The sequence below is a fragment of the Vicugna pacos genome, chromosome 9 (genome assembly GCF_048564905.1).
Source record: "Vicugna pacos chromosome 9, VicPac4, whole genome shotgun sequence".
In the NCBI taxonomy this organism is placed as follows: domain Eukaryota; kingdom Metazoa; phylum Chordata; class Mammalia; order Artiodactyla; family Camelidae; genus Vicugna; species Vicugna pacos.
The window spans coordinates 14,106,694-14,120,256 of NC_132995.1; the positions used below are offsets into that span (position 1 = coordinate 14,106,694).

At 35.8% G+C, this 13,563-nt stretch overlaps 1 protein-coding gene across 5 annotated transcripts in view; it reads left to right on the forward strand.

Annotated features, from left to right (window-relative positions):
- LOC102539973 (uncharacterized) overlaps positions 1-12,329 on the forward strand; it is a 99,129-nt gene extending 86,800 nt beyond the window's left edge. For 4 of the 5 annotated variants that reach the window (XM_031672511.2, XM_031672512.2, XM_031672513.2 and 1 more), the window contains one exon: positions 6,908-12,329. In XM_031672511.2, coding sequence (XP_031528371.1) covers positions 6,908-8,274 — 1,367 coding nt within the window. In that variant the 3' untranslated portion in view covers positions 8,275-12,329. The remainder of the gene's footprint in view (positions 1-6,907) is intronic. The other variant, XM_072968687.1, reaches the window with a different exon arrangement.
- Positions 12,330-13,563: the final 1,234 nt, after the last annotated feature.

Genomic DNA, 13,563 nt, shown 5'->3' on the forward strand with positions numbered 1-13,563 from the left:
TGCAAAACCTCAATTATAAAAACCATGGAACGTTGCTAAGAGAAATTGAAAAAGACCTGAATAAATGGACAGATACCATTGTTGGGCTGGGGACACAGTACTGTAAAAATGTCAATCGTGTAGATTCAGCACAATACCAGTCATAATCCTAGGAACCTTTTTTTTTTAAACATTAATAAGCTGATTCTAAAATTTATATGGAAAAGTGATGGACTTAGCATGTCTAAAATAATCTTGAAAAAGGAAGGTCATATTATAGAACTTAGACTACATGACTTCAAGGTACTTCAAGATAATGTTATAAAACTGTAGTAATCAAGACATTGTGATATTTGCTAAGGGTCAGCATACAGAACAGAGACCCTGGATATAGACCTCACATGCGCTTAAAGGGTCATTTATTTATTGACAGAGGCACCAAAGCATTCCAGTGGGGAAAGGAAAGTCTTTTCAACAAATGGTGCTGGAATAACTGGAAAAAAATCTCAACCTCTACTTCATACCAGAATTAATTTGAGATGGATTTTAGGCTTAAATATGAAAACTAAACATTAAAAAAATGTAAAAATCCAAATATAAAAGCTAAATATAAAAAATAAAAAATTTTAAACTAAATATTTTATATGTAAAAATATAAAAGCTAAATATAAGGCTTTTAGAGGAAAACGGGAGTGACTTGGTAGTAAGGAAAGGTTTCTTAGGTGACAGCAATAACTGTAAAAATTAAAAACTGATAAATCATAATTTATCAAAATTTAAAATGTTCATCAAGATATACCAATAAAAAATGAGTAGAAAAGTCACAGACTGAGAGAAAATAGTAGTAAAACAAAGGGCTAGCATCCAGTCTGTACACTACAACCACTATAATGATAAACAGCCCAATTAAATAAGAGTAAAAGGTACATCCATACCATGGAATAATACTCAGCAACAAAAAAGGAATGCGTTAATTAATACACACAACAACTTGGGGGAACCTCAAGGAGATTATGCCGAGTGAGAAAAACCAGTCACAAAAGTTTATTAACTGTATGACTCCAGTTATCTAATATGTATGAAACATTAAAGTTATAGAAATGGAAAATGGATTAGTGGTTGCCAAGGGTTAGGAATGTAGCGAGGGAGGAGATCGTTGGGGCTATAAGGGAGTAACTCAGGGGAGTCTTGTGGTTCTGGTATAGTTGAGTATCTTGATTGTGGTGGTGATTATGCAAGGCTTTACATGTGATAAAATTGCACAGAACTATACACATACACACATGAGGGCATGCATAGCTATACTAAGGGTAAGTTCTTGGTTTAAGTATTGCACTATAGTCTGTAAGATGTTAACATTGAGAGAGGCTGGGTGAAGGGTGCAAGAGACTTTCCTATACATTTCTTTACAACATCCTGTGAATCTACAGTTACTTCAAAATAAGTAAATTAACCTATAATGAAAAAGAATATGAAAAGGAATATATGTATGTATATGAATGACTGAAATATTATACTGTATACCAGAAATTGATACAACATTGTAAACTGACTATACTTCAATAAAAAAAAGAGACTGTGATTGATAATATCCAAAAAAAGTAAATTAAAACGTCCTATTGAGGGTGATAGTTAAAAGATTTGAACAAAGAGAGGGGCTACTTGTTTTCTTGATCAGTGACTACAGTTCATCTATATCTGAATGTATATTAGGCAGCTCAGGCTGCTGTAACAAAATACTATAGACTGGGTGACTTAAACAACAGGAATTTGCTTTCTCACAATTCTGGAGGCTAGCTGTCTAAGATTAGCCTTTTTGGGCCTGATAAGGGCTCTCTTCCTGTCTTGTGGATGGCCCCTTGTCACACTGTCCTCACATGGTGGAGACAGAGAGAGAGCTCTCTCTTCCTCCTCTAAGGCCACTAGTTCTGTCCTAGCCTCGCCTGGCCCAGCCTAGCCCATCCTTTCCACTAGTCTGTGAATTAGGACCCCACTCATACTACTTAATTTATCCTTGGTTACCTCCTAAAAGCACTGTCTCCAAATACAGTCATATTGGCGGTTGGGCTTAAATATATAATTTTGGAGGGACTTATTTCAGTCCATAGCAATATCTACATGGGATCCAGTTTCTTTTCTGTCTTTATTTTGAATAGTTTATATGCACACTGATATGATTTGATTAGTTTATATATGTATGCTTGCCTAAAAATATACTTGTTCATTTATTCAGAAAATACTTGAGTTCCCAATCTGAACCAAGCACTGTGCTAGACACCAGTGGAACAATTGTGAGCAAGAGTGGTAGGTCCCAGCAGTCTTGTTTACATTTTAATAGGAGTAAGGACATTAAGGAAAAAGGTAAATGAATAAATAGTATTATATAGTGACAAGTTTGATTAAGAAAAGGGGGAAGAGCAAGGGATAGAAAGTGGCAGGTGTAGATAGGTTTGTCATATGATGGCTGGGGCTTTTTGAAGAGGTGATATTTGAGTGGAGACATGAAAAAAGATCTTGGACCATATGAATATCTAAAGCAAGAACAGTCCTAACAGAATAGTAAATGCAGAGGCCTTAGGTTGGAGGGATAAAAACTGTGTTTTTGAGGAATAGCAAGAAAATTAGGATGATTAGAATGATTATTCAAAAGGTAAATGAGAAGTAGGATAACAGGATGAAGTCAGAAAGTTAGGCAGGGACTAGATGATGTAAAAGTTTGTGTGTCATAGGGGAAGGTGTGTGACTTTTAAGTGTGATTGAAAGCCATTGGAAATTTTGGAGCAGGGGAATGACATGAGCTGATTTGTCTTAGAATTATCACTCTGTGCAGAACAGGTTGAATATGGGCAAGCTAAATAGTAGGGAGACCTATTAAGAGGCTACTTCATTTGTCCCAATGGAATATGATAGTAGTTTTGATTAGAGTGGTGGTGGTGGGTGGTAGGTGTTAGTGTCATGGCGGATTTGCCCAGCATGTGCTGGGCTGCTCCTCTGTCTGCTTACTCTCCCCATCTCGCTTCAGCTCCCCAGTAGCCTTCACAGGGCTGCCCCCATGAGGGCACGTGTCCTCTTTACCCAGATTGGACTCCTCACATAGCCTCCTTCTCCTGATGTGGATAAGGAGCATCTTTGTCTTTTAATTGATGTATTTTATCCATCTGTAGTTAAGTAATTTTCTTATATATTTAGATTTGAATCTGCTATCTTCCTAATTTTTTGTTTGTAAAACCTGTTCTTTCCTCCTTTTTTCCCACTCCTCCCCTTTTTTTTGGATTAATCAAGTATTTTTATCTTAGCTTTTGCTCTTGAGTATGTCATTTATACATGTATTTTTCATAGTTGCCCTAGAGAGTCACACATGCATTCTTTACTTACTGCATTGTATCTTAAATTAGTTCCTTTGTATCTTTCCCAACACTGTAGAGATGCTAATAACATTCTAATTCCTTTGATGTACCCTCTACTTTTTTGTACTGTTATTGTCAGGTATCTTTTTAAAAATTTTCATCTTTTTATTTATTTGTTTTTGCTAGGGTGGCTAGGTTTATTTATTTAATTATTAGTAGTATTTTTAATGGAGGGACTGGGGACTGAGCCCAGGACCTTGTGCATGCTAGTTGTGCACTCTACCACTGAGCTATACCCTCCCTCCTGTTGTCATGTTTCTTAATTCTATCTACATTTATATCCCCACAGAGTATTAATTTACATTATGTTGTGAGTATTCACTTAGATTTACCTATGTACATAACCTTTTACAGTGCTCCTTATTCTTTTCCGCATTGTAGTTTTTATCTAGAATCATTTTCTCTGTCCCTGGAGAACTTCCTTTAGTGATTTTTTGTTTGTTTGTTTTTTTGTTTTTTGTTTTCATTTTATTGTATGTGTATTTTTATTGAAGTATAGTCAGTTTACAATGTTGTGTCAATTTCTGGTGTACAGCATTATACATAAGTAATACATGAACATACATATATTCATTTTCATATTCTTTTTCACCATAAGTTACTACAAGATATTGAATATAGTTCCTTGTGCTGTACAGTACTTTATTTAGTATTTCTTATTGTACCTGCTGACAATGAATTCTCTTTAGGTTTTATTTGAAAATATCTTTATTTTGTCTTCATTTTTAAAGGGTAGAGAATTTTATTGTTGTTGTTGGGTATGAAATTTTGGATTGGCAGTTACTTTGTTAGTAGATGTCCTCTTGGCTTCTGGTTTCTGCCATTTTCATTGAGTAGCAGCTTGTCAGTCATGTTGTAACTTGTTGGAGGTATTGTCTTGGAGGCATCCTTTTCCCCATAACTGCTTTTGGAATTTTCTGTTTTATTTGGTTTTCACAGATTTATTGTGGTGTATAGTTTTATGTTGTAATGTATATATTCTGCTTGAAGTTTTGAAATAAAAAAATTAGATCTGATATCTTATCAGTAATATTGTTTCTTTTTCATTTTTGCTCTTCTCTTTTCTGGGACTTGAGTTACACATATGTTAGACATGTTTACATTGTCTTGTGTATCTTTTCTGGTTTTTTTTTTTCTGTTTTTTCTTTTTCTCTTATTTATTTTTAATCTTGTGCGTCATCCTTGATATCACCTCTAAACCCATTTCCTAGTTCAGTGATCTTCTACTATGTCTAATCTTCTATTAAATTTTTAATTTTAGTTCTTGTATTTTTCAGTTATAAGAATTCTGTTTGAATATTTTTAATGAATTCCACTTCTGGTTAAATTCTACATCTTGTATCTGTTTTCTTGGAATATTAATCAATGTTTTGGACTAGCTTGGGTCTGTTTCTATTGTCCATTTTACCTCTTGGTTTTTTAGTCATTTTTTTCACCAGTTGTTTATACCTGATTATTTACAGTTGGATTCTAGACATTATGTTTGAAAAATTTTAGAGGCTCTGAATAATACTGTTTCTGAATCACATATTGTCTTTCTTCAGAGATGATTTACCTCTGGTAGGCATACAGAGTATGGGCTGATCAACTTCCTCTATTCAAGAACAGTCTGTTTACTGCTTGTTTGCAGCCCTTCTGGGGTCTCAGCTGAAAGTCTGGGATGATTATGAGGACCTTTCTCTTTAGGGGGATTCTGAACTCCAGTGTCTTTCTCCCCAGTGCTTTGAGACTGCCAGAATCTTTACCTGGACTGTTAGCCTTTTAGAAGTTACTTTCTTGACCATGATTGATGCTCAGTTGAAGAGTCGGCAAATACCTCAGGAAATTCCATGTGGAGTGTTGGCTTAATTCATGTTTGCTTTCTCTCTAGGACCTTGGCCCCAGGAGTCCTGGCTGCTTTGGTTGTCCATTAGTGTCATCAGACAGTTTCTATTTTAATTAACCATTTCAGTTGAAAAAAAAAAAAAGACTATTGTGTACTTGGGGTTTGTTATTCGATAGTAAGTAAACAGAATTGTTTATGCTACAGGGAAAACTTAGGGGTAAGAAACTAACATTAATTAATTAATATGTTATTAATAAATCAATGAGAAAAATCAATACAAATGTTATTCCAAAATTGGGAAAAGTGTTATAAAGAAAAGCAACAGGTTGCTGGGACAGAGCATAATGTGCATAGACTTAAGTAGGATCAGCAAGAATAGCTTTTCTGAAGATGTGACTTTTGACTTGAGTCCAGAGGATGGAGAGAAGCCAGCCATGCCAAGTCAGAGGATTTCTTAAAGTAGGAGCAGCCTGTGAACAGTCCCATTTAATGGCAACAGTTGTAGTGCATTTTGTGAGCTGAAAATGGGCCTGTATGGCATGAACAAGAGAAAGTAGGAAAGGATTTGATAAGCAGAAGCCTTATTATCCATGCTCAGGTATTTATATGTTATTCTAATTGTAAAAAGAAATCATTGAAAACATTTAAATAATCAGTAGAAAACATTTAACAGCAGTAGGGTCATTTATTGTCGAATATAAATAAGAACAAAACAGAAACACGCCCAGGACCTAGGCCTGTAGATTCTGTTTCAGCCAGGTAAACATACCTCTGTATAGTTTTAACAGATCTTCAGGTGATTCTTATCCATGCTTAAACCTCCACTGATTTGACTTGCTTCCCTAATCACCAGCCTCACCTCCATTCCTGGACTCGTTATTCTCTGTGTTCCCTTTGCCCTTTTTTTGAAGTGCATGAGAATACAGTCTGTTCCATAATATAGTTAATAATCCATAATACAAATAGGCTTAATAATGATATGAAAGCAGAAATGATATCAATATAATGTGGAACTTAGCTATTTCACAGGTAATTTTTCTAGTTGAATGGTGCCAGAATAGTAGAAATGTATTGATCACATTCAGCAGGACAGGGAGGAGCCTTGTTTGATGCTGTATCACTAAGAGCCCTTTCACTGATATATTAAGAAAATTAATATTAAATGCTTTCATCCAGGGCTCCCTCCCCAGACACACATACCATCAGCCTTGCAAGGCTGCTAGCCGTTGACAGGGTACACTTCATCCTCTTCCCACCTTAACGGTAACCTCACTGGCTCAGGACTTAATTTTCACGTACAATGGCTCAGCACCTGAAATCCAGCATTTCCACTTTATTTTTGGTGCATCTTAGTACCCATGAAGCAACCTTCAGTGATGCTGGGCTGCCTTTTGGTTATCTCATGTGGTATCAATGAATATATTTGTTAGTGCTCTACCAGTAAAGCTGCATAGGTTTCAGTGGTCTTCTCCAGCCCTATTTTCCTCATAAAATCTAATTGTCAGTGTGTAATTTTGCATAGGATAGGTTTTCTTTAGGTGCAAATGTGTGTTATTGTAACAGAAATGCCTGTCTTCTTGAGCTGTCCAGTCCATTCACTGGTAGTAGCCATTTTTTAGGTGCTTTTTATTTCTGTGTAGAAATTTCCTTCTGGAACAGGAAAACAGCATGTGTTTGCTTTCTGGCTTTCTTTCAGGTTTGGAATCCAGATACAGGACCAGTATTTTATCTTCAGAAAAGGACATTTATGAAATATGCTCATTCCAGTGGGAGCTAATGGAAAGAATTAAAAGCTGTAGCCTTCAGGACTCCATTTTTAGAAATGATTGGGAATGCAAAAGCAAGATGGAGGGGCCGAAGGAACCACAGGAGGGCTATTTTGGGCAAGTGAAAATTGATTCTGAAAAAATCGCTACTTACAAAAGGCATAATCTTCTTGCTGAATATCAGAGAGTTCATAATGGAGAAAAGTTATATGAATGTAAGGAATGCAGGAAGACATTTATTCGTCGCTCAACACTTAGCCAACACCTGAGAATTCATACTGGTGAGAAGCCTTATAAATGTAAGGAGTGTGGGCAGGCCTTTAGACAGCGTGCGCACCTTATTAGACATCACAAACTTCACACTGGCGAGAAACCCTATGAATGTAAGGAATGTGGGAAGGCCTTTACAGTCCTCCAAGAACTTACTCAACATCAGAGACTTCATACTGGGGAAAAGCCGTATGAATGTAAGGAGTGCGGCAAGGCCTTTCGAGTACATCAGCAACTCGCCCGGCACCAGAGAATTCACACTGGCGAGAAGCCCTATGAGTGCAAGGCATGTGGGAAGACCTTTAGACAGTGTACACACCTTACTCGACATCAGAGACTTCATACTTCTGAGAAGCTCTACGAATGTAAGGAATGTGGGAAGGCCTTCGTATGTGGTCCAGACCTTAGAATACATCAGAAGATTCATTTTGGTGAGAAACCCTATGAATGTAAGGAGTGTGGAAAGGCTTTTAGAATATGCCAGCAGCTTACTGTCCATCAGAGTATTCATACTGGTGAGAAACCCTATGAATGTAAGGAATGTGGGAAGACTTTTAGACTAAGGCAACAACTTGTTCGCCATCAGAGAATTCATACCCGTGAGAAACCCTATGAATGTATGGAATGTTGGAAGACCTTTAGTAGTTACTCACAACTTATTTCACATCAGAGCATTCACATTGGTGAGAGACCTTATGAATGTGAAGAGTGTGGGAAGGCCTTTAGACTGCTTTCACAACTTACTCAACATCAGAGCATTCATACTGGTGAGAAACCCTATGAATGTAAGGAATGCAGAAAACCGTTTAGACTGCTCTCCCAGCTTACTCAACATCAAAGTATTCATACTGGTGAGAAGCCTTATGAATGTAAGGAATGTGGTAAGGCTTTTAGACTTTATTCATTTCTAACTCAACACCAGAGAATTCATACTGGTGAGAAACCCTACAAATGTAAGGAATGTAAGAAGGCCTTTCGACAACATTCACACCTTACTCAACATCAGAAAATTCATAATGGAATTTAATACAGGAATGTGTTCAAGGGCACATTATGTTACAAAACATCAGAAAATTCATTTTTGAATAAATTTGTTTCATGGTCACAACTAAGCATAAGAAAACTTTATATTATAGGAAAGAAATTATTGATTTAAAACCTTCTACCACCATTTAAACATTATTTATCTTTAGCAAATTTATATGAGAAAATAATATAATGAATGCAGGAAAATCTTTAGCCTTACCTATCATTATCGCCATTTTGCTACTTTATTATTGGTGTGTTATTGGACAAGGTACTTAAATTTCTGTGCCTCATTTTGCTCACTTGTAAAATGGTGATAGTAGTAGCTATGTATATTAGTTATTTATTGCTGTGTAGTAAATTACCACAAACTTAGTAGCCTAAATTAATGCACATTTATTTTTTCAATTTCTATGGGTCAGGAGTCTAGGCATAACTTAGTTGGGTCTCCTGCTCTAAGGTCTCTCATGAGGTTAAAATCAAGGTTTCAGTCAGGGCTGAATCTCATCTGATGGCTCAAGTAGGGAAGGGATCCACTTCCAACCTCATGTGGTTGTTGGCTGAATTCATTTCCTTGAGGGCTCTTGCACTGAATTCTTCAGTTTCCAGCTGGCTGTAGGCTAAAGGCTGATCTCAGTTCCTTGCCACAAGGGCCTCTTCAACCCAGCTGCTTACTTCATCAAAGTATGTAAGGCAAGAAAGCGGTAAGAGTCTGCTAGCATCATGGAAGTTATCGTCTTGTGTGATATGATCACTAAAATGACATTTCATTGCCTTTGCTGTCTTCTGTTGGCGAGAAGCAAGGAACTAGGCTGCCCTACACCCCAGGAAACAGGCTTGCCCATGAGTATGAATACCAGGAGAGAGGGACCATTGGGGCCAACTCAGAGTCAGCCTGCTACTTTGTGTAATAGAATTGTTGTGAGGATTGAGTAGTTGATACTTGGAAAAATAGCCACGTAGCATGTTTTCTGTAAATATTATCTATAATTGTTATTAACATCATTAGTATTAGTGAATTCATATGAAAGGAATATCCTGTAGAAGTAATCAATGTAGAAATGCCTCCTGTCACTGCTCGGCACTTACTAAACTTAAGATAATTTATTCTGGATAAAGTCTAGGATGTTAAATGACTTCCTAGACTTGAGTGTGAGAAGTAACTCATCACTTGAGCTGCATCAGAAATTTCACGCTGAAAAGAAACCTTATGAATTTCATAAAGATGAGATTGTTAAGAGTTCAACTGTTGGAGAATCAGAGAAACATGAAATTATTTTCCCATAATAAATTCCAAAGAGCTAACGTTTTGTAATCCCTGTTGTCTGACCACCATCAAGATTAATTAGAAACTATCAAAAAGATGGCAAAAAGGAAACTAACCACTTGGGAGTTGAATATTGTGTGTGTGCATGTTTGTGTGTATAAAACTCTTTTTAAAAGAAAGAAACATTCCATTACAGCCAGTATAGTTTTTGTCGCTCAGATTGCCCCACTGTCCACCACTGAGAATTGGGTCTTTTGTCATGACCCCAGTTGTAGTTTGTTAGTTTACTTGCTTATGGCTGCACAGTTCGGTCAGCCATGGAAGATGCATGGGCATCAGCTCATCATTCTGAAAACCAGTAAATAAAGGGGAAAATAAGTATTTATTTTACTTTTATGTGAACCAAGTTTCAGGGTCACCCAAAGCACATCAAATTAAAAAAAATTTTTTTTGATTCAAAGAATCTCACCAGTAAATACAGAAAAAATGATAGACTTAGAAACTACTCATCATTTTCATCATTTTCTAGTTCCTAGTGGAATAATGAGTCCAGCAAATGATCTTCAATGGATATTAAAACTATTTGGTGAAAGAGTTTATAGTGAGAACTTTATGTTGGACTTACCAAGCTGACCACGGCTGAGCCCTCTGATCAGTTTTAACCTCTATAAAAGTGGGACTTGTTAGACAATACGTGTCTCCTGATACAATGCAATGGAAAGTGCACACCCCCACCTGTGAAGCCCTGTTGCCACAATAATGAACCGAAGGAGTCAAACCTTTAAAAAAATTTTTAATCCAAGAATTTGGGGAATAGTTGAACAAAGCAAGTGGTACCACAAGGAAGCAGCAAAGCAGATCCAGAACGTGTAAAATTCTGCAAAACAAATGACCTGATTTCTTCAACTAATGAGTGGCATGAAAAAGACAAAAAGACAAGAAGGACGCTGTCAACAGATTAAAAGAGACTTGAGAGACATATCACCTAAATTCAGTAGGTGGGCATTACTTGGACCTAGACTGAACAAAATGTAAAAAGACATCTTGGAGACCGGGAGAAATGTGGGCATGCCCTGAGTATTAGGTGATATTTAGAAATATTAGTTTTGTTAGGAATGATGATATCAGTGTGGTTATTAAGAAATAAAAGATGCTATGTGTTAGAGATACGTGCTTCCATATATAGGAAAAGATAAGATACTCAGATTTGTGTTAAAGTACTCCAGCAAAAGCAATAGAATTGACAAAGAGAGCTAGAGAGTAGATTGGCAAAATGCTGATAATTACTGAAATAGAGTGGTTTATGGGGGTTCGTTGTCCTTAATATTTCTACTTTTTAAAATGTGTTTGAAAGTTTCAATAATAAAATATTTAAAATCAAAACTGATGCTATACACTATTTAAGAAATGACTGTTAATGTGATGCCTGCGGAAGTCATTAAAATTCTATTCAGTGAGAAACTCATGCCCCTGAATGCACTAAGGAAACTTTGTTTGGGCTCAGTCTTCATCTTCTTCACTCATCCACAGCAGTCAGTACTGGGCATGTCACACAGACAAGTACGTTAAAAGAATGAATAAGCATTTATGTCAAGAAACCAGAAACAGAGCAAAATAAAACCAACACAAGAGAAGCAAAGTACAATAGAATTTAAGAGACTAGATACTAGTAGATTTGATCCAAATGTTAATGACTATGTCTTGGCAGGTCTAATCGAGGAAAAGAAAATAAATACATTAAGAGCATTAACAATGATAGCGACATAGTTACAGATTATCAAGAAAATTTTCTTTTAATTATAGGCTAACACTATTTATATGTACCGTGTGTATTCCAATACCTGTAAAAATATAGAGGAAAACATTTTCTTCTCTAAGAATCTGTTATCACAATTGACTCTGCTCTAGGACTCAGAAAGACCAACAGACAAGTATGTGTGTGTGAAATTCCCGTTTAAGGAAAAAAATATGATAGTTGTACATGTAAAAGCCTTAAGAAATACATAATCCTCAGAGGGATTTTACCAAGTAATTTTGCACAGCAGAAGTAATCCTGAGCAAAACTAGATGAAGATAGCGCCTAAAAATCCAAATCTAGACCAGCTTCATTTATGAAGATTCTGTTCTTCATAATTCTCAATAGTTGAATTTAGAAAATCAGTCTTCACTAATAGGTTAGTGTTTTGCTTTTCCCAAGTACTAGAGATTTCCAGAAGACCTGTGTTTAGCATTGCTTAAGGCCTTAACCCAACACTCCCCACAAGTTTGTTTCAGGGAATACTAGTCCTTGATGATATTTGGGGGAAAAAAAAAGATTTCTTGGGAAAAAGTATAAATGAAACAAAGGATAAAAATTTACTTTATATCTACGTACACTTTATCAGCTTGTCAAAAGATATATTAAAGAAATTTTCATTGAACACAGTGTATCTCAAACTTCTTGTGCAAGTCTCACTCGAGACTTTTAATCTTTTAATACCTATAGAATGTGAACCACTTTGGTAGATGGTACCAGAATCACAATGCTTGTCTTCAAGGATGTCATTTCAGATATTCTGGTGAGTGAGCGTGCCGGGAACGGGTGAGGAAGGGCACCTTCCTTTGCAGCTTATGTCCTAGTCAAGGCAGCTCCCTGGCTGGATGGAGGGCTGGTGCTTTTCTATCGCATTGAAAAGATTCCCGCTTGGTCCTTGATAATGTATATATTAAACATGCTTAAATATTCTATTAAACAGTGATTGAGACATAAATGATTTTTCATTGTAATAAAAATGCTATATTGAATACCATTTTGTGTATCTTCCTGTTTCTTTAGAAAGTCAAGACTCTCAAAGATACATCAAGAAGATACTTTGTTTCACATAGTGCCAGTTTGTTGCTCCATCATCGTACCAATTTTGAATCCCTTCGGTTACTGGATATGTGTCCATATTTCCCTGATTACAAGTGAATTGATCACATTTTTTCCTATGTGTTTATTGACCAGTCATGTTTCCCTTAAGGTGCGTTTTTATTCATGCATTTTCTCTATTTCTTTTTAGCTTATCTCATTGATTTTTTTCAGAATTCTTAAAATAATCCATGTATTAATCATTCCAGGTATTATACATTTATAAATGTTGGATTTATTTTCTCTCAAGGTGGCTTATGTTATAACTGTACTATGGTGTTTATTGTTTTGCTAACATTTTAAGTTTAGATATAGTTATTTATTTTTTCCAGTTTTATTGAGATATAATTGACATACAGCACTGTATAAGTCTAGGGTGTACAACGTGATGATTTGACTTACATCATGAAATGATTATCACGCATAGTGAATATATATCTTGTATAGAAACAAAATTAAAGAAATAGAAAAATTTTTTTTCTTGTGATGAGAACTCTTAGGATTTACTCCATCAAAAACTTTCATATATAACAGAGCAGTGTTAATTATAGTTTCAAATAGTTTACTATTTCAGTAATTTTAAAGTGAACATCTTCAGGCTGCATCTTCTGCATGGGTTTCCTTGAGATGAAAGCAAAAAAAATCCAGCTTTAGGCATGTTGTTAGTTGCACGGGTCCTTACATAGTAGCAAAACTGCTTTTGAAAATAAGTGTTTTCCTTGAAAAAATAAAAAATACACTTGCATTTGGTAAAACTTTAAAATAAAATGAAACGGTCCATGATGAAATGTAAATCTCTATAGCACATGAGATTTTTTTTTTAATGGAGATACTGGAGCTTGAACCCAGGATCTCATGCATGCTAAGCATATGCTCTACTACTGAGCTATTACCCTCTCCATCAGGTGAGACCTTCTATAGCTCCCATCCCAGAGGCAGCCACTATTAAAAGTTTCTTGGGTACCCTGTTAGAAAATATCAGTGCAGTGTCATTGTATTTGTAAAAATCACTGCATATGAATATACTTCATTACTGTAATAGTTAACATGGTATTCTGTTGCACAGATGAATCACAGCATAGACAGTCTTTTAGTTATATGCTTTTTGGTTATTTATTGACTTTTTAATTTTA